At 49.8% G+C, this 21,828-nt stretch overlaps 1 protein-coding gene and 1 pseudogene across 1 annotated transcript; one reads left to right on the forward strand and one right to left on the reverse strand.

Annotated features, from left to right (window-relative positions):
- The first annotated feature begins 4,762 nt into the window (after positions 1-4,762).
- LOC125947658 (ataxin-8-like) lies at positions 4,763-6,156 on the forward strand (annotated as a pseudogene).
- Positions 6,157-6,526: 370 nt separating this feature from the next.
- Positions 6,527-16,892, reverse strand: LOC119462149 (uncharacterized). Its single transcript, XM_049672855.1, has 3 exons — positions 16,700-16,892; positions 13,397-15,594; positions 6,527-6,610 (listed from the first exon to the last, which is right to left on the reverse strand). Exons 1-3 carry the CDS (start codon positions 16,890-16,892, stop codon positions 6,527-6,529), a joined length of 2,475 nt encoding a protein of 824 aa, XP_049528812.1.
- Positions 16,893-21,828: the final 4,936 nt, after the last annotated feature.

Raw genomic sequence — 21,828 nt, forward strand, 5'->3', positions numbered from 1 at the left:
GAGCATGCGCCACTTAAGCTCTCGCGGAATACTATTTTTGCACACATCACACGCATTTGACATCATTTATTTTGCATATTTTATTTTGCGCGCAACGATGCATGACCTATGGCAAGGCTACATAAAAATCTTGCTCGTCAAGAGCGTTTAAGGTATGTGGCATGATAGCCACTGCCAATCTAGACCTGCAAAAAACTATACCTATATCGATACATCTCGAATCGTGCTGCCCTCGAGGCAAGGCCATTAAAATGTGAACGAGTCAGAGCTTCCCATACAGTGTAAAAGAACAGCTTATCAAAAAGACTCACATGTATACCCACAGATACTGGCTGTCGCAAGACCCTATATTCATATTAAAGCTCCTACCATGCTTCAGACGATAATTGTTCCCAACAAAAACGAAGTGCAACTCAACCTCCAAACATCACTGTAATCGACCTAGGCCAAAAGCTTTCCAAAGAAGTTTGCAGTGAACAGTCCCGATGCCTTCTACTGTCACATTGAATAAAATATCCAGACAATGTAGCGTGCATTGAATTCTTGGGTTTTACGTGCCGAAACCACGATTTGATCATGAGGCACGCCGCAGTGGGGGACTCCAGATTAATTTTGACTACCACGGGATCTTTAACGTCCTACAAATGCACGGGACACAGGCTTTTTTTGCATTTCGCCTCCGTCGAAATACGGCCTCCGCGGCCAGGATTCGACCCTGCGACCTCGTGCTTCACAACACCATAGCCGCTAAGCTACCGCGGCGGGTAAATGTCGCGTAAAGCCTGCAGTGTACGAGGAGTGAGAACTGGACGTTAATGGCGATTTGTACAATGCATTCTCGTTCTCGTGACTGACTCGGTTAGATTTACTATCAAGTACTATCTGGTACGAGTTGCTTAAGCACCATAAACCAAGGACGCAACATTGAGGATAGGGTGTGCTACCGTATACATCACAGTCGTGAAAAAGAAAAACAAAACAAAACAAAAAAAAACTATACATGATCCGGAAATTGGCTGTTCCCCTCTTTTATCCCCTTTGGCAATATTCAAATTTTTTTACATAGCTGCAATACAGCGTTTTCGACGGCTCAAGCAGTTCCGTTTGCCACTGAAGCTCACGGGCGACAACTATAAGAGAGAGAGAGAGAGGCAGCAGTGCCAGCCATCTAGTTTGGATGGGTCCGGCGACAAAGGAAGTCCGCGAAAGTGTATTTAGAGGTGTGAAGAACTGACCAACCAAAGACTACGAAAGATGGATCATGGACAACACGTTTTATAAGACGTTTTTTTTTTTTTGTTTTGTTTTTTATCCGCAAGAAACTGGGCTTCGTATTCATATTTCATTTCAATCCTGAAGTTATGCCGTGTAGCAACCCAAGCGAATTAAGAGAGAGGTATTTCTTATGTTTATCAATGCGCATGCTTTCGTAAAATTTAGCAACTGTATACACAAAACAAGTAGCCTCACGCATAAGAAATGACAGTGGTATTCACGTGTTGGCTAATTGGTAAAAAGACGTACAAAATGCAAGAAACACGCAATCATATAGTCTCTGCCCCTACATATCACTCATTGAATACATCCAACGTGAAACCGATGGTCATGATCTTCGCACCATCCGTATCGGGAATCGGTATGTGGCCATGAGTGTGCGCATACTCGTCGTCTTTTGCGAGGATCGTTCCAGTTTCCGGGACCTACGAATACGTGGCCGCGGTGGTTCGTCGAGTCTTCCTCACTCTCGCTCCCTGTACGTGACTTTGTTTCAAGCATCGAAGTTGTGGCGTCGTCCCTTGGCTGAATTGACGTGTCCTTGCTGTGCGAAGTTGACGAAGCGTCAGTATCGGTGATGGTACGTGAATCCGATCCGTTCGTCTTGTCTTCTACTGTCCCCTTTGTCGGAAATGTGGAGACTTTGACGCGGCGTACGTGACTGTTGTGCGTCGAGTGGTGCTGGCGGTCGAGCGGACTCGAAGTTGCGCGACTTAGCACCTCGAAACGAAACGCGCCGTGGATGTGCGTCCCTCTCTTTGAGGCACTTTCATCATTTTCTTCTGTAAAGGGTTCTTGACTTTCTAATGGGTCACGCTCTGTACTGCCGTGGGCCTCACGCGTCGTCGCTTGGGTCTCTTCCGTGGTCTGTAGGTCTTTTCTAGGAGCCGTTTCTCTCGAATTCGTGTTTTCGTGTGGTACCGAAGCAACATGAATTGGATGTGCTTCGTTCTTCAAAGAGGCAGTCGTTGCAGCTCCTGTGCTTTGGTTATAGTTGGAGACCTCCGCGCTCGAACTTCCGTGGTGTGTGCGCATCGTCGTGAATGTCACTCCCATGGTCTGCAGGTCTTTTCGACGAGCCGTTTCTCTCGAATTCGTGTTTTCGTGTGGTACCGAACCAACATGAATAGGATGTGCTTCGTTCTTCGAAGAAGCAGTCGTTGCAGCTCCTGTGCTTTGGTTATAGTTGGAGACCTGCGCGCTTGAAGTTCCTTGGTCTGTGCGCAATGTCGTGAATGTCATTCCCATGGTATGGGGGTCTTCTCCAGGAGACGTTCCCCTCGAATTTGAGCTCGTGATTGATACCGAACCAACATGAATCGGATGTGTTTTGTTACTCGAAGAGGCGCTCGGTGCAGTTTCCGCGCTTCGGTGATACTTGATGGCCTCTGCGCTTGAACTCGTGGCGGTAGCCGTTGTCCTAGCTGTCAGATCTTGCCACAGTGCTTCTGTAGACGTGCTAACCGTCATTTGCGTAGAATTTCTTGGATTCGACACTGCAGATGATCTCTCAGCAGGCAGAGTTGTCGCCACGTGTATGTTGTGAGTGCGCGCAGTGGCATTCGAGATGATGATAGGACGTCGACCATGCCTGTGATTTTTATGGCGGTGTGTCACTACCATGTTGGCGTTGTCAGAAGGGGAGCTAGACTTGCTGATGTCGAATTCTGCTCCCGTTGATTGAAACGATGCTAGAGGCGGAGTAGTCGCGGCAGATTTGGGAAGGTGTATACTATAGGAGTGCACCTCTTCAGACGATACTGTCCTATCCTGGATACTGGGGCTGGGAAAGTGTGGCGGATCCTGGTTGACCGTTCGTACTGAGCGTGGTACTTTGTTCACAGAAGTCTTAGGCGAAGGTATCTCGTGAGGCAACGGTGCCTCATCGGTGCCAGGGGCAGCAATCGGCGTTGAAGCGACGATAGCATCAGCCTTGTTCAGGTTATCACTCGTTGTAGTACGTCCTTCTCGGCTGCTATACCTTGATATAAATTTATAGCTTGTTACCGAGTGCGTTAATCGAGTCTTCAAAAGTTCATGATCTTCGGAGAACCAGATTGAGGTGTAAGACGTATGTGCCAGCCTTGCATTTGGGTCCTTCAGTGACATAGTGGTAGTGGAAGTCACACCCGCACTTACGTGGCTATAGTTTTTCGACGTGTTTTTGCGGACGTTAGAAGTACGAGAGATGGGTTGTCGCGTATTGACGTCAGGTAGCGTAGACTTGGTCTTGCTTCGTAGAACAGTGAGTGCCTTCGGCAGTTCTGAAAGAAAGCGAACAGGGCATTTGGTACTAAACTTTCACACCGCGCGACTCAATCAAAGCACACAATGGGGGCATTTTCATCGAATGGGCATACCTTTCACATACGAGAGGTTCAGCTCTTGCGCGGCACACACGTCTCCGTAAGCTAATAAAATTTAAACTGGTTACGCGAAGCTCTAAGGTAGTAGCAAAATTTTCAATGTTTGCTTTTGCCTCCAGACATACCAAACATAAGCACTTGTTTATTTAATAGGCATAATATTTGTTAATCGAATAAACACCAGTGTTACATTAATTGAACTAGAGAACTGGAGCACATGATTGTAAATGCTTCCAGAACGTTTTGGTTTGTAATATTTCTTACACTACTAAAAGTGGCGCTATGGTTTGCGCGATGAAATATTTTAAACCCAGTGGAACAAGAGTTAACGCGCATTTCACGCTTTCGTTCGGCAACATGCAGCATTAATGTAGAACGCGCTGGTTAACATCCTTTAATTTTTGTCGGCAGCATCATTCATCTACGCATGTATACTAGGTCATGTGCTTTACCCTTTTGTCGCGGTGTCTTGTATTCTGTTCAATACAATTCATTTTTTTCGGACAGCCAATGTCATAACCCTGGACTAATCGCATCACAACTGCCTGACGTGGTCCCTGGCACCGGTCGACACTCATGTGGTACAAAGCAAGAAATTGTAAAAGTAGAATACATCAGCACAACACGTTTTTTCTAAGAGTATGCAAGAACATATGCAAAGGCTGCTGTAACAAATGTGAAAATAATAAACAACACTCTAAGTGACGCACATGAGCAGTGACATACACAGCAATGATGCAGCTATACAAGGGAACCCCGTGTTTTTGCGAAGATCCATGCTGAAACAGACGAAGGAACACAAATACAAGCATAAGAAGAACACAGTGCAAGATATAATTAGAAAACTTAGTGTTTGGTCATTGGAGGTCTCTCGACCCAGAACCGTGGGTCTTAAGATTTATCTTGCACTGCATTTTTTTTTTTCAATCTTATCTTTCGTTAAACAGTTTGGCTAACTTTAGCTTGGACACCCTGTATACTATACACATCTAGAACCAATTTAGCCCAATTGAAATTTCGTTACAGTTAGCCATTAACTTGCACCATAACCTCGTTACGCGAGCATTGTCTTTCTCTCCCTTTCCACCTCGAATGGCGGTTGGGAATGTCACTATATGGCCATGGCCAAGAATCGAACCAGCGACTTCTCGCTGAGCAGCAGAACGGCATAGCCACTGAGACAGTCGTGTAAGCAGTTGCTGCGGTTATGCGTGCTATATAAGGGTGCCTTCTAGAAGTTTAAGGTGATACGTTCCGCACTTCAGAGCTCATTTCCCGCGTACCTTTGGCGACGCGCGGTTCGAGTTCGCGTAGGTGCCTCTTCGTGCGGACGTTGGTCATGTCGCGGAAGACGGCAATGAGTAGGAAAGCCGCGATGATGACCGTGCCGGCAGCCAGCACGAACACTAGCACCGACGCTAGCACGGTGGCTTTAGTCGGGCGGTCTCCCTGGAAGACGAGCGAGACGTCCATCGCACTGGCCGCAAGGTAGGGTTCTTCTTCTCCTTCTTCTTCTTGTTCCAAGCAATGGTCTTACCCTTTAGGGCGAATGGCTGAGAAGGAGCTTGTTTTAAAATTACTCTTTAGTGAATGCTATCCGACCGAAATTTGAAACAAATGAATAAAATGTGATTGGGCATAGTTGGTAGTAATATATTTGAAATATTGCTAACAGGAGAAGAATCTCCGAGATAGTTAAAAAAATTTTTAGAATACTTTTGGTGTATCTTGAAAAACATCCCGATATTGGAACTTCCATTGCCATGCTTTTCTTGACATGTAGTAGTCGTCCTCAAAATCCCTATAACTGTTTTCATATATTAGACCTGAGGAACAGTTACCACTTCTTACATATCTACAACTTTCCCAACAGCAAGTCCACCGCGTACTCCTTTCTCAATAAGTGTTCGTTCCTTTGTTCATGCATATATACTTGCCTTTCAGGAACTTGAATAGTAATATCAGTAGCAATTAGATGTTTGTTTAAATGACTAGACTGATAAATAAAGGAAACAGAATGGAAGGAAAATTGCTGCTGACAGCAATATTACCACCCGGTTCGTGGCCTATATCCCCCACAGTGGGTTTGTGCCATGAACTGAGGCTTCATCACCATCATCATCATCATCATCATCATCATCATCATCATCTCATCATCATCATCATCATCAATCATCAGCAGCACAGCAGCACAGCAGCAGCAGCACAGCAGCAGAGCAGCAGCAGCAGCAGCAGCAGCAGCAAGCAGCAGCAGCAGCAGCAGCAGCAGCAGCAGCAGCGCAGCAGCCGCAGCAAGCAGACGCAGCGCAGCAGCAGACGCAGCAGCAGCAGCAGCAGCAGCCGCGCAGCAGCAGCAGCAGCAGCAGCAGCAAGCAGCAGCAGCAGCAGCAGCCGCAGCAGCAGCAGCAGCAGCAGCAGCAAGCAGCAGGCAGCAGCAGCTAGCAGCAGCAGCCAGCAGCAGCAGCAGCAGCAGCAGCAGCAGCAGCAGCAGCAGCAGCAGCAGCAGCAGCAGCAGCAGCGCAGCAGCAGCAGCAGCAGCAGAAGAAGTAACTGTTCTAGCCTAGTCTGTGACAGCTGAACCGGGGTCAGCAGTGAAAGAGAGAGAGGGGGGGGTAAAAGGACAGGGAAAGAGGTAGAGTAAAGGAGAACTATTTACATGTACGCTGGTGGTGAAGTGCCTTCAAGTTGTCAGCAGGTTTACAGAACGGCGATGCAGAGAAATCATCGCAACAAACAAATATTTTCTCTTTCTCGAGAACTTCGACAATTTTTAGCTCTAATACCACACCGGCCTTTTTTCCTTTGCGGTTATCTCCGCGCTGCATTTCACTTTTGATATGAAGCAAGCTCAAAGAGGAATATTTATGCCATGTCTGTGGTTACAATTAGTTGATACATTTAACGTCCCAGTGCAACGCAGGCTCTGCGAGAAATTCCATAGTGGAGAGGTCTGGATTAATGTTTCCCACCTGTGATTAACGAACACGCAAAGCATGGCACACAAGCGCCTTTTGCACTCCGCCACCATCGAAATGCGGCTGCCGCTGCCCGGACTCGAACCCATGACCTTGTGCTCAGCTACAGAACGTCATGGCTACTTAGCCACTGCGGTGGATATACGATCACGATTAATGATAACCCGCAGATCGTTAAAGATCGTGTTTGACGCTTTATTCGTCAAAACCTTTTCGCTACTCGTTGGTTCGCACTCATGTGTGAACATTAGAGTGATGGGACATATGATGATGATGTCTGTGGCGTTGTGGCGCAATGACCAATGATAGACAAAGAGCGCCAAGCAATCGTACGATGTAATCGATGGTGCGGGCAGTGACAAGAGGTATTTGGGACATGGCTGCATATTGGCACCAAAATACTCACTGTAAATTGCGTAAATATAGTATATACGTATTAAAGCTATGAAAATGACACGTGATGTGTGCTATGAACATAAAAGGTAAGCTATGAAGGGTGATGCCATTAAAAGACGTCATTGGTAGTAGCACTACTGCCTGAACACAACTCTCATATTCAAGAGCATGGAGGCGCGTGCTATACAAAGCGGTATTGTCGCAGCCGCAGCCTCTAGTGAGAGGATGTGCTGGGCGAACGACCTACAGTGTAATAACATGCTGTAAAAAGCTTAATACTGATCTATTCTTTAAAGAGTTGTCGGAGTTTCACCCGAAAGGCGAATCATCAATTGCGATAGCAAATTTGCAGAGAGCTATACGGAGTAATGATAGAAGCTTTATCCGCTGTATAAACTTGGACATGCAGCAGTACCGGCAACACGCAGAACTGTTGGCGACGCTCTCGGCGTTTTGCCCGCGTTCGCACAAAACGCGTGTGGCGTTGGTGACTGTTGCCGGAGTCTCTGGGGGCGACTCGAAGGTTTTCGACATCAGAACCGGACACTCATCGAGCAGCTTCGGAAGTCTTTACCACCTTCTCGCCTCATAACGTTTTATTGCGATAGCAATTATATGGACACTCCAAAGCAGATTTCTGCCGTCGACGTCGCCGTCGCCGTCGCCGTCGCCGTGAGGTTCCGTATGACGTCAATGGAGATGAAATAGTCGCCGCGCGCCGCCGAACGCTGTATGTGCGAGTGAAAGGGCGCGAGGGACGCGCGCTTTCACGGGGAGTGAACGCACGGGGAGTGAACGCACGGCGGAGAACAAACGCGCGTTCTGCGCCGTGCTCCCTTAAGGGCTGCAGAAGTAGGCGTCTCTTTCCTCCTTTACAATCACCATATATGTAGAGCAAACGCGGCTTCTTCCAACGCGCGAAAGGCCGTGGGGGGGGGGGGGGGGGGGGGGGGGAAGGGAGGCGACGTTTAGCTGCGGAACCAAGTGCCTATTTATATCAGAGGCTCCGGCAACAGCCACCAACGCCGCACGCATTTTGTGCGAACGCGGGCAAAGCGCCGACGGCGTCGACAACAGTTCTGCGCGTTGCTGGTGCTGCTGCATGTCCAAATTTATACAGCTGATAAAACTACTATCCTTACTCCGTATAGCTCTCTACAAGTTTGCTATCGCAATTGATGCTTGGCCTTTCAGGTGAAACTGCGACAACGTTTTTATATAAATAGGCACTTGGTGCCGCAGCTAAACGTCGCCTCCCTTCCCTCCCCCCCCCCCCTCACTGCCTTTCGCGGGTCGGAAGAAGGCGCGTTTGCTCTACATATATGGTGATTGTAAAGGAGGAAAGAGACGCCTACTTCTGCAGCCCTTAAGGGAGCACGGCGCAGAACGCGCGTTTGTTCTCCGCCGTGCGTTCACTCCCCGTGAAAGCGCGCTTCCCTCGCGCCCTTTCACTCGCACATACAGCGTTCGGCGCGCGGCGACGATTTCATCTCCAAATGACGTCATACGGAACCTCACGGCGACGGCGACGGCGACGCCGACGGCAGAAATCTGCTTTTGAGTGTCCATATAATTGCTATCGCAATAAAATTTCAGAGCCCTTCTACTACTGTGAAGATGTGAAGCTGTGACTATGGTGGGTCTTGTGTATAGTGAATATTGCCCCTACCATGAGAATGCGCGTATCGTCGTTTGGCATCACCTGACCGAACATGTCTACCATGAACGTTTCGATGTCTTTCGTAGGCGTTGCAGGGGGAACGTACAAGGTCATGATCACCATACCGTCAAAGCGTTTTATTAAAGACGGCGACGCCACTCGCGGCGTGCACACAAGCGCTCACGTTCTCGCCAGGGTGATCTACGTCACCTAATGAAGAAGCAAACGTAAGATACTGCGAAAACCGCGGTATAATGCACACTTTTTTTGCAATCCTAAGTTTGAAAACGCCGCCAACCTGGCGTTTCCATACGACTCCACGAGGTGGCGAGACGTGTCTGAAATTGTCGTACACTACACCTCCGGTTTTCTACGGACGCAGTCTCCTGGAACCCAGTCTATAACAGCTACAATCCTAAGTTTGAAAACGCCGCCAACCCGGCGTTTTCATACGACTCCACGAGGTGGCGCGACGTGTAAGAAATTGTTGTACACTATACCTCCGGTTTTCTACGGACGCAATCTCCTGGGTCCTTGCCTATAACAGCTTCGCTGTAAAAATGGTTCTGCACTAAGTAACATTTCTGGATGAAGAATAATGGGATGTCTGTAGGTTAAAGCAAAGTACATTGCTACTTTAACTCAATATACTAAATAACACTGGTACACTACACAAGCTTAACCTAAGCCACTGACGAAAAGCAAGAAGTGACTGACGTGAGAAGACAGAAGGCAAAAAAAAAAAAATTCAGCAGCATGCTACACTCCTGAACACGTGAAGGCGAAAGCCTGCTGCACACGTGCTAATGTATTTAAATATACGATCGGAAGGGTCAGACTTCTTGCAAGACATAACGAGCCGGAGTGTGAAGTAAACGTATGGCGCTGTAGCTCGACCTCATCAACGACACTTGCGAGCACCTAATGCACTACCTAAATGTTTTTTTTTTCTTTCGCTCTTCTTCCTTTGCGTATTTCATTCATTTTTCGTTCTTTCTTTCTTTCCTTCGTTCTTTCTTTCGTTTCTTCACTAATAATCAGCCATTGCATCGTTGTTTGCTTACGGGGGTATGAGCCATTCCTGATGATAATTTTGCGTCATATTTTTTTCGGGTGTGAGCCATTGCTGATTATGATTTTTTTATGTTTCACTCGTCTACTTTTTTTGTATCACTGTTCTCGCCGCTTTTTTAGGGTATGAGCAATTGCAACGAGCTACTTCAGGCTTTCGCCTTGATAAGACAGGAAAGCAATCGATCGTAAAAGGGGGATAGGAAAGGCTGCCAGCTGGTTTCCCCCAGTCGGGTCACTCGGGGGTTGACGTCTACCTAAAGCGGCGGCCGAAAGAAGTGTGCTGGCTCCGACGAGAGGCCATAAAGGCCCAAACACCCGGCTTAGGCTAAACCCCAAGGATCCCCTTTTCGCCGGACGCGGCTAGGCCGCGCACGGCTACATGCGGGAGGATCCAACACCCCATGTGCTCGGGTCCGTGGTGTCGCAACACACCAAACGCCTGCTCACGCAGACGCCCCTGCGGGATTGAACGAAAATAGCATGATCATTTTCAAGTTTTCCGAAAATTTTAAAAATCACCTGTGGCCGATAACACAAGTCCTGTCCTTGAGCTGGATTTTTTGAAGAGGCGGACATTACTAGCACGAGAAATGGAAGCGCATATTCAGCCAAATAACAACACTTCACTAATTAACTTCGTAAATAATTAATTCACGGCGCATATTGCAATTTACGAATTGTAGCTAGTTTGTTTGCAAGACGTATCCACTTGAAATAAATTTCCAGGATGACGTCAGTTTCGAGATATTTATTTCCCAATGTGTAGGATGGTATACACGGGTGTTCCATTTACTTTTGTGCTTCAGTGTATAAAAGATCATTTTGTAAAAAATGTAAGTGGAACAACAGTGCATATTTACGGCGAGTGTTATGGAGCACATCTCCAAACTGGTGTCATTCTGGAAATTCATTCCAAGTGGATACGCCTTACAAGCTCACCGGGTAGAATTCGTAAATTGCAACATGTGCCGTAAATTAATTATTTAAGAAGTTATTAGTGAATGTTTGTTAATTAGTTGAATATGTGTTTCGATTTCTCATGGTACTAATGTCCGCCTCTTCGAATAACCCAGCTCAACGATAAGAATTATGCTACCTGCGACAGACAATTTATAATAGTTCCGTAAAACTTTAAAATGATCGCCCTGTATAATGAGTGCAAGACAGAATTCCCTCAAATGTCCGCTAAACTGCGCGATCCTTTCTATAAATTACCTCCTACTGTGCTCCAAGGTTTCTATTACGTAAGGTGCTGAAGACGTGAAACGATTTACGGTAGATCGAGAAATGGTAGGCCTTATGATAGACCTTGCGGTGTAGACCCTACAAACATTCTAGAGCATTGCGGGAAAGGCCGTCCTGGTCTAGCAACGTCATCGTGACTTCGTTATATTATAAGTCTGGCTCTCTTGCTGCGAATGGCATAAGCCATCGATGGCGACGCATGCGGCGACCCTTTTTGCAGCTCGACTGCACCATTATTTCGAATTTTCGCTCACATAACGAATTATCAGAAAGCGGCATCTTCCGTTGCAGTCCCTTTCTGCGCAGCGCACACTAACCATTAATAAAACCCCGCGTGTAATATAGTTTCCATTTATGGTAATCAAATAAATGATCACACAAGTGAAACGAGCTCTAGGTTGTGCGATATACCAACAGATATTTATTCTCCATAGAAAGCAATAAAAATATATATTCCATAGCGTCCGCTCTAATTGTCGCGGAAAAAAACATACCAGTAAATTTTGAAAGAGAGCGCCAAAGCCATACAATAAAATCAGGCAAACACCAGAATTACGTACGTCATTACGGAAAGATAAATAACGTAATCTACTTTAGCCTTACAGCAAATACCGCAGTTAACAGTCGGATACCCCCCCCCCCCTCCCCCTCTTTGCAGCACTCCGTACAGATGGTTAACCAGAGAAGCTGAAACGTGCGGTCCCGGTGTTTATCACTGGCTTAATCCCGATGGTTCATTAAAGTCTTAATGTTTCTTAATGAGGTTACACACAGGTTCGGCTGCGACGGAGAGAACGTCATCACTGATGGTATGCCCACAGTCCACCGTTGTCGCATTGCCGCTTACGATTCTTCAAAATTAAATTGCTTCAAAATTAAATTTGTCCATCACGTAAGACAATGAATGATTCATACCCCCGTAAACGCGGCCGCCCCATTACGACGACAGAAGAGAAGTGAAATTCTACGCTGGAATGATGAGCGGCAACGAAGCCAGCTGTGGAAGACGACGACGACGACGAACGCGGGAGCAGAGGCTCGAGCGGGTTCGCACGGTTGCGCCGAGGGGCGCCTTCGAGCCAGTCGTGGAAGAAGACGACGCTCCAGCCATTGCTGATGATGATAGTTTTCGGCGTACAGGCAACAGACGGACGAATCGGCTAGCCACATACAGATTCGCTGTAATAAGGCCTAGAACAGTCCGTTTATTCACCTATAAAAGTTGACCTCAAAAGCAGTTCTGGAAGTGATTGCACCAGCAGAAAAAAAACATGCATCATTGTCCCTTCGCTCTACTTCTGTCGAGTTTTTCACTACACTAAGCGGTCCACTTACCATTCAAACGCGTAAAGCTATTGGCGATGATAAGCACCCAAATATGACGTCATGAGCTGCGGCCCTGCACGCCGTTTCTCTCCAATATTATGAAGGTGTAGCATTGCGCGTAAAAAAAACATGGACAAAAGAAGGAACACGGTTTACACACACGAAGCGCAAGCAAGCTCTACAATATTATCACGGCGCGTTGTGTTCCTTTTCGTCATTACCGTGAAATTGTGAGCGGTGGAAGCCGCGGTGTCTTGTAAACTTAGCGACGGCGTATCAACGCCAAAACGACGTCGCTCACTAGCAGCCGTGACGCCACGTTGCGAACGTATCACAAGCGATGTCGTCGAACCAGAGTTTTCCAAGTTTCGCGTAAGCGGCGCAGTCGCGAAACGTTCTCTCCTAACGACCTCGCGTTTTGTCACATTGCGCCGAACCATCGCACTTGAAGTAGGTACATTCATATCACGATGTTGAGAGCTGTTAGCCGTCTGGGGATCAATGGTTATTGCGATGACCGACTGTTGCTTCACCAGCGGTAAGACGCGGTTGTGATAATCTGGTGGCGGCATATTGTGCGCAGTTGAGCGTCCTTTCCCGCGTAGCGTTCTGTTCGCCTCCCCAATGACGACTGTCGTATTGCGACTGCGTCTCCGCGGCGTAGCAGTGGCATTTGCTCGTAAGGCAATAATGACAGGGCTGCTTTTCGCGTGTGGCGTTACTTCCTGCGCACTCTGTTTGGCCAGAAAAGGAGCTTCACTTCGGTAGCTCCCTAAACGGCGTCTATCCTTAAGACTGGTCGAGCCAATGGTCACGTGTTTGGTCGTTTCCTGCCGAGTACTACTCTGACCTATGGTTGCTGCTGTCGCGTGGCTTCCCGCCAAACCAACTGGCACTTCCGGAGACGCATTTCTGTGGACCACCTGGAAATTCAGTGGGTCCCGTGGCGTGTCCGTCAAACCTTTATGTTTGCCTAAGTTGTGCCGTTGCGTCCCGTGGCCCTTAGATCGTGTCGGTGTCGACGTTTTTGCCAGCACCGTTGCGTTCCTTGTATTTGGACGACCTGCACGTGGGCGTACCTTGGATGTGGCTACCGCGGGCGTCGTGGATGAGAGTTTAAGTGGCCGAGCGATGGTGCGGTTCGCAACGTAGGGGCTGCGAGTGCGTGCTCGGTTTTCTGGCAAGGACATTTGACGCTCCCTGCGTTTTTCAGGAACGACAGAGCCTATTTCAGACCAGTCCAACTCACTGTCTAAGTAAGTCGTCTTGTCACCTTGCTCGACCCCGACAGACGCTGCCGGTGCTTCGTCGGTCTTTCTCTCTGTCGTGGGATTACTCCAGGGCAATTCTGCTTCACTTGTGTCTTCGGTAAAAGAATACGCCTCCCTAGCAATCTTATCGAAATCGTCCTCTTGGACAGTTGTCCTGGTGGTGGAAGCCTCTGCCTCCAATCCATCGTTGCTTTTATCTCTCGTGATTGGGGCTATTTTTCCGTCTGCACCATCCGCAATGCCATCTTCGTCGCGAACTAGAACGGTACTCCCAGAATCAACTAGTACGTCGTCCCAGTTTCCTTCCGATGTCTCGTAAGGGCGGCGCGTCTCTGCCTCACTGGTTCCCGGAGTCTGCGAAGGTGATCCACTTCCTAGGTTCAGGAATTCGGCCTCCTGAAGATTATCTTTGGTGGTGAAGATTGCTGGCGTGTCACTAAACATCTTATTCTGCGTTGTAATCTTTGGTAGTTCTCTGTCTTCTTCGTCGATTACAGAAGAAATATCGTCGTCTCCAACGGTACCGTACGTGATCTCTAACGCAGTTGTCGTGGAACTGCTTTCTTCGTCCAAAATTGCGTCGTGCTTGTACGGCTGCGCTTCACCGCCTCCTTGTGCGTATATAGACACATCCATTGGTGTGACGTAGGATTCAGTCATTTGGTTCCCTCCATAGGTGGCGACATCCTGCGACACACTCTGCGTGAAGTCGTCTACTTGGTACGTGGGAACTTGTACTGGCCCTCTACTCGCCTCATCACGAATGATCGGCTCATCGCGAGCAGGAGCTCCGCTTTCAATCTCAGCAGTCACTTGATCGATTCCTGGTTCCGTTACGTACTCGTTTTGGTACGGTGGTTCTGGTTCAGCGGCACTTTCCACCCGCGGAAGCTCCGTAAATGTTCCGTCTGTGCTGGAATGACCCGACTCTTCCTCCACACCCTCGTCTTTTTCAGGCGTTGCAACGTCCACATGGTCGCCAACAGCAGGCTCATTGCCACTTTGACCGCCCCCAGTGAAATCGGGGGATACGAAATCGGGGCCGCGCTCCGAAACAGCATCGTTGATCGGCGATTCTGGTTTTCTCTGATCTTCCTTGGGTGAATACTCGTCGCCGGGTGTACTGCGGAGATCCGTTGCCGGAGCTGTGGCGTCGGTATCGTACTCCAGGTCTACGTCTTGAAGGTCGTCGCCCTGTCCATGAGTTATCGCAGTCGTAACTTCGGTTCGAGCTTCGTCGCTAGATGGATGCTCGTCGCGTCCTTGAATTTCGTCGTCAGTCTCGGCGAGCTCGTAATTGGTGCCTTGCTCCGAGACGACGCGCGTCGGGCTACGTGATTCTGCCTCAGTGGCGCCTTCTGTGCGCGACGACGAGTCACTCGTCAGGTCCCGGAAGTCGGCCTCTACAGCATCGGTCTCACCGGCGAACTCGTCCTCTTCCGACTCGTCCGAGTCATCTTCTGCGGCGGTCTCGTTTAAAGTGACTTGTGAGCGCAGGCGAGAATCATCGTCATCTTTAGCGCTGCTTCCGGGCTCACGTGACACATATTCAGCGTTAAGTTTCGAGATAAGATCGTCCTGCCTTGATTTCTCTGCATCCTGGCTTCCTGTGGGAGACGACGCGTCTCCCGTTGCCGTTTCGCTTATGTCGGTCACCTCTTTACTCTTCCTAGTTGGGGAAACCTCGGGCACTTCTTCCTCGTTCTGCCTGGGTTCTGCAGACGGCGTTACGCCTATCTCGGCGCTGTCCGGGCGGCTACCTTGGGGCGTGTACGTCGGGTCACTTAATGTCAACCTGGGTTCGTTAGCAGCCGGCGCAACAGCCTGTAAAACGTCGCTTTCTGCCCCGTCAAGCGGTGACGAGGTGTCGTTAACCGGTGTGTCAATAAAGGTGGCGACGTCATCTCCCGCCACTGTCGTGCTGTTTACGTCAGATATTAGGACGGAATACCATCGCGGAGTGTATGGGCCTTTGCTTCTTGCGGAGGTGTCAGCCACGTTCCCTCCTGAAACGCAAGAACGTGACAAAGGTTTGGACAGTTCTCTTTGAAATATTATGTATATACGCTCTTTCAAGTGCCAGCCGGTGTGTCCCCATATTCTCTATTTAGGTACGCACATAAGTGGCAACCACAACAAACACCTACTCAGCAAATGTTCCGTTTGCGGCCTTCACTGGCATTCGCACTTCCATGTTGCGCTACGCTATTGACCACGCTGCAGAACCCATCAAAATATATTTGATAAGATTACTGCAGATACACTATGGTGGCAAATCAGTTCTGCGGAAGACCGCAAGGTGGAGGAAAGTACATCAAAGGAAAAAACTGTCATGCGCCCGAATTTGTAGCACGAATTGGTAGCTTACAAGTTCGCCAACCCGGAACAGGACGAATGTTTCTACAACTGCGAGCCTTTCTATCTGAGAAACCCATATGGATTTCCTTCGTATAGCTGTTTGCTAAAAATTCGGGTGAATGACAATTTTGCCGTATCATGTAGTTTCCTACAGGGCTTCCGCAGAATTGATTTGCCATATTAAGTGTCCCAGTGCCCGGAATTGTCCATTAATTCGCCATCGCGCCGCGATCGCTAGCGTCCTGGTTAGCTCATATGGTAGAGCGACCGCCCCGGAAAGACGTTGGTCCCGGGGGTTCGAATACGGGTGGATGCCAATTTTTCCCTATCACACACTGTGTTGTACATTTCGGCCTTGTTAGAGTAAGTGTGGTTATTGGGTCAAAATTGGGTCAAATATCTCGGAAAGTGGAAAAGAACACAGAAATAATTATGGTAACGGGTGCAAGTATAGTAGTAGGGTGTGAGGCTCCTACAGCAAGCTAATGTCTCTTGCACAACTTCGTGTCATGCAGCAACGACGAGGCCGTTGGCCTCATGTCCAGTGCGCTAGATAAGGCTCATTCACACTAGGCCAACAACACACCAATTTTGGTCTGCCGAATGTTGGCGACAGCAGTTTACAGGACGGAAACCGCTGTGGCCAACGGCTTAAAGCAAGGAAAACGCTGTCGCCAACAGTCGGCAGACCAAAATCGGCGTCGTGTCGGCCTAATGTGAATAAGCCTTTACCCGTGCCATCGTAACACTTGCCTTTGCCAACCAGCGGATCGGCTGTAGTGTGCTGCCCGGTATTCATGCCGGTGTGCCAGCCTCCGAAGACCACGAAGAGGACAAATCCGGTAACTCCCACGGTGCCCACCGCCAGGGCGACGACGAATAAAGTGGTTACGAAAGTGCGCCAGCGCGAACGACTTCCAGTGAAGATCAACGAGGAGCTTTCCATCACCGAGGCGAACGTTGCGACGAATATCAAAAGCGACTGCGGCGGCGGATGATGGTGATAGTTGCTCACATGGAAGACGACGCAGATGTAGTTGAATAAGTAATTGATTTAAACTTGTTGGAAGAGATAGATATTAGTATGTAACTATATATAATGAATTCCGCGCACATCTGACAGATAATACGAGAGATTACAGCTGTCGTCAGCAGCAACTGTCAGCGCCGTAAGACATTTCATATTCATTCTGCTTTTCTTTTTCGTTTGCAGGCAGACCTATATCTTCTCCGAATACCAAATAAAGCCATAGAAAGTAGCAAAGGTAAAGTAATTATTCCAGGTGCAGCACGCATGGATACAAAAAGAAGAAAAGGAAGTGAGAAGCCGTGACGGGTGAGCTGTGGAGGAGTCGCTTTATCGAAGGCGAGTCACGTAACGCCAGCTCTCACACATACAAAGGAAAACAAGAGAAATTTTTAAAGTGACTTGACTCAATTATGTAGCAATTATGTAGCAATTATGTAGCTATTATGTAGCGCTACCATCAAGAGACGAGCCATCGCGAGAAAGAAGATGAAGTGTCTGTGTTCTTGGCACGAGCAAGAGAGAGAGAGAGAGAAACAACTTTATGTAAATAAAGATCGTGCTTGGTCACTGTGGGTGGAGCCTCTCTTCCAGGGCCCCACTGGCTATTGCGGCGCGCCAGGCCTGGTCGAGGGTCGCCAATTGGCTTCTAAAGTTCAGTTCGGAGAGTCGCGCCTCCCACGACCAATTGCTAAGTGTGTCGTTAAGTAGAGGCGAGACGGCGTCTGCCGGACGCTGCGTGCATTGGTAAGTGATGTGTTCTAGTGTCGGGGTGGAGTCGCACCATGGCACAAGCAAGTGTCTGCCTTGTGGTCTGCCTCCAGTGTAAATAGCGTGTAAATAGCCTCTTTTTTGTAGCGTTAGCTACACTGGCCTAGCCAAGCCCGTTTCGCGCGGCACATCAAGAGCCGTGCTGCGCATGCGCAAGGATCAGTGATGTCACACGGCTTGCGCACCGGACCCAGCGGAGCCGGCGGCACCTCTCGCGCACTCCGCCGCCGCCGCGCGCGACTCACCGCCGCCGGTCTGCGCATTCCAGAGGAGTGACGTCGTAGCCGTGGTAGACGCACTGGCGCCGGCGCGCGCTCGCTGTGCAGTCGCCGTCTGACACTGCGCTGGAGCCGCTGCGCTTCTGACTGGCGTTTGCCAGTGTGGTATAGCCATGGAGAAGGAGAGCGCAAATGCTGCTCAACAGCGCAGAAGAACGGAGAAGCTTGACTCATAAGAATAATCTTATCTTAAGAATAATCTTAAGAATAAGCTAAGAATAATCAGCTGAACCTTTGCTAACGCTACGTATATCCTGGCATAGCCGAGCTAAGCCACTGCAACTTTTTTGTCTGTATCTTTCCACACCTAACACTTTTAACCGATACCAATGTGGCAAAGTGATGGAATGCCACGAAAGAAGAGCAGGAAAACTCTCAGCTTTGATCGACATCAACAATTGCAGCCTGAAGAGTAGCGTCCGCTCCGCTCAGACCATGCACCATGGCGTGGTATGCACACAGGTGTTAAGCGTAAACGCTAGTGTGTTTGCGCACAGCGCTCATGCCAGCAGGGGGGACGCTGCCATGTCTACGTTGCAGTGCCGCGTGGGCGGAGCGCGAGGGGTCGTCGACGCACTTGGTTTCTACGTTTTATTACGATAGCAATTATATTGTTACGGGGAGTATTTAATTAACCGTGAACGGCTAGCGCTTGCCTAGTCAAGACTGCACAGAGCGCACAGGTTCCAGCAGGTTTTCAGGCTCTATAACATCTTTATCAAGCATTTTCTCTACCTCCTTTTGGATGACTTTGCGCTCAGAGTGAGATACTCGGTAAGGGTGCTTGTGAAGGGGGCTGGAGTCTCCAGTGTCGATGCGGTGGGCCACTACATGTGTACGTCCTAGTGGACCGAGCGCAACATCAAATACGTCAAGGTACGAAAATAGGACACCACGGAGTGCTTCACTTTGGGAAGGTAGGAGCTCGGGGGATATCATTTTGTCCAGAAGTGCCTGGGTTGGCGCCGGTATGGCAGGTTACGTCATGGTCTCAGCGTCAGCAGCGAATGCAGAAACAATACATTCTTCCAAAGGTGACAGTTCGGCTAGTGAAATTCCTTGAGGAAGAACATGGGTCGAAGTAGAAAAGTTGAGGACTGGAAGCAACGTTTTGTTGTTGGCAATAAGCACTACGGTATGGGGAAGTGCGATGTTGCGCGAGAGGATCAGATCTGTGAGGGGAGCGACCACATATTCACCATCAGGGACTGGGGGAAACGGTGACATAAGGACGTAGGTAGCAGCCTGCACGGGTAGTCGTAGAAACTCCAGGGAACGTAGGCGAGCGTTACTTGATGCGGTGTCATCAGGACACAATGGCAGTTCGAGCCGCAAAATGCCAGAAGAACAATCGATGAGGGCAGAGTGGGCGCTCAAGAAGTCAATGCCAAGAATGACATCATGTGGGCAAGCGTCGAGAACGGCGAAGAGAACTGAAGTGTAGTGGCCGGCAACAGTAACGCGGGCAGTGCACATACCAAGAACAGGTGTTCGGGTGCCGTCAGCTACTCGCACAATAGGAGAGACGGCAGGTGTCAGAACTTTGCGTAGGCGGCGTCGGAGCGTAGAACTCATAACAGATATGTGGGCGCCTGTATCGATGAGAGCAGTAACGGGCACGCCGTCGACGAGAACACCGAGCAAATTGCGTCTTGAAGTAGGGGTCGATAGAGGTTCTGCGGTCCTTGTCGTTAATGCAGCCTCACTTCCCGGAGCTGCACTGGCTAGTTTCCCGGGTGGTGTCCAGAGGAAGCCGGAGAAGGAGAGCGACGGCGTTGAGGGGAGCGCGACTGGCGACTCTGAGATGACGGCGATCGGCTGGACCAGTGTCCTTGTCCGGCAAGATCGGCGTAGGTCGATTCTGAGCGCGAAGAAAGACGGTGAGGATCACGGGCCGGGAGTTGGTCGTCAAGAAAAGATGTGCTGTAGTACGGGCCACGATCTTGGCGGTGGTCACCGGGGAAACTTGGTCGGTAATTCCGACGATTGCGGCAGTGGCGTGAAATGTGGCCGACGCGAGAGCAAGAAAAATAGATTGGTCGATCGTCAGGCGTCCTCCACTCAGAAGGGTTGCGGTAGCGGGGTGTGAACCGGGGAGCGGAAGCGGCAGCAGCAACAATTGGGGCGGTGTGGTGTTCAGTGGGAGGACCGGAAGCGCACATGGGCGGAGGGGCGCAACTGGGGGCTTGTGGAAATACGACGCCCATATTTGCAGCCTCCTGACGTACGACGGCCTGAATGAGAGATATTGTCGCCAAATGGTCGTGAGCAGGTGCCTGATAAGCGGCTGGAGCCATGGCTTCGAGCTCCTGGCGAACAATCCTGGCCAAGTTGTTAGGCGGCGAGAACGGAGGGGGCGTCGCGGGATCATCGCACGAGGAGGTCGCAGCTGTATTCGGGAGTCTGTTAAAGCGCTGAGTAATCCACCTGCTTTTTGCTTGTTCAAACCGCCGGCATTCTGTGATAATGGAGTCAACCGTGGTGCAGTTCTTACACATGAGGATGTTGAAGGCATCGTCAGGTATGCCTTTCAACACGTGGCCAACCTTGTCCGTCTCTGGCATGTCTTTGTCAATGGTACGGCACAAGGCTAGTACGTCTTGAATGTATGCGACGTACGACTCCGCGGACGTCTGAGCTCTGGCCGCCAGCTCGTGCCGGGCTGTCATTTGGCGCGCGGCCGATCGGCCAAACAATGCACGCATCTTCTCCTTGCATAGGTCCCAACTTGCAAGTTCTTCGTGCGTGTTAAACCACACCCGAGCCGTGCCCCGTAGGTAGAAAATGACGTTGGCAAGCATTAGAGTCTCATCCCACCTGTGGTGCTTGCTGACGCGCTCGTACAATAGGAGCCAATCGTCGACGTCTTTGTTGTCCGTGCCGCAAAACGTGCCGGGGTCGAGGGGCTACGCAAGGACCACGGTTGCCGGCGCCGCGGGCGCGGGCTGCGATGACTGCGTACTGTCTTCGGCCATGGAGGTGGGAGAAACGTGGCGTCCGCTCCGAAGATCCAGGGCCGGGTGGAAGAGAGCCCGCAACCTCCACCAAAAAGATGTTACGGGGAGTATTTAATTCACCGTGAACGGCTAGCGCTTGCCTAGTCAAGACTGCACAGAGCGCACAGGTTCCAGCAGGTTTTCAGTCCGACAAGAGAGCCTCTGCCCCAGCCCCACTACAATGTATTTGTCTTTGTAATGCCATTGCTTGTGACAATATGGACACTCGAGGCGCATTTCTGCCGTCGCCGTGAGTTTCCGTATAAAGTCCAAGGGCGATAAAATCGTCGCCACGCGCCTTATGCGGTATGTGCGAGTGAAAGCGTGCGAGGGTGAGCCGGCGATCGCGGCTCAATCTCGCCTACGCAAGGGAGGAAAGCGGGAAGGAAGCGCACCATCTTCCGTCGCGCGCAAGGCTCCGGGGGGAGGGTAGGGAGGGGGGGCGTTCCATTTGCGACGGGGGCACAGTCCGCCGTGCACTGTGTTTTGGCGGCTTAGTCCGCGTGGATGCGAGACGCGGCACGAAGGTCAATTCACTCGCTGCTGCTGCCGCGATTCCTAAATCCAGCGTTTTGACGAGTTTCCGCGGTCATCGAGTGCGATGTTTTCATGTTTGCTTGTGTGCGCCTAGCACCATGCTTGTAAATTTAACTATAGTCGGGTACAACTTTAGAAGGCAGCGGCATTTGCCCCCTCAAAGGCGGATGCATACGAGCCTTCACCAATGGGCGCGCACTACAGATTTGCGTCATGAGCCGGACGGCCGGTGTCCCCGCCGACGGAGAGCATGGCAACCCGCGCTTCAAGCCG

Source organism: Dermacentor silvarum, chromosome 8, assembly GCF_013339745.2.
Source record: "Dermacentor silvarum isolate Dsil-2018 chromosome 8, BIME_Dsil_1.4, whole genome shotgun sequence".
NCBI classification, from domain to species: domain Eukaryota; kingdom Metazoa; phylum Arthropoda; class Arachnida; order Ixodida; family Ixodidae; genus Dermacentor; species Dermacentor silvarum.

Coding starts and splice junctions, on each gene's coding strand:
- LOC119462149 (XM_049672855.1), bottom strand. CDS start 16,892: ATGGAAAGCTCCTCGTTGATCTTCACTGGAAGTCGTTCGCGCTGGCGC. Junction 15,595..16,699: donor CGATCCGCTGGTTGGCAAAG/GCAAGTGTTACG, acceptor CTTGCGTTTCAG/GAGGGAACGTGGCTGACACC. Junction 6,611..13,396: donor CCGCGGTAGCCACATCCAAG/GTACGCCCACGT, acceptor CGTTAATCACAG/GTGGGAAACATTAATCCAGA.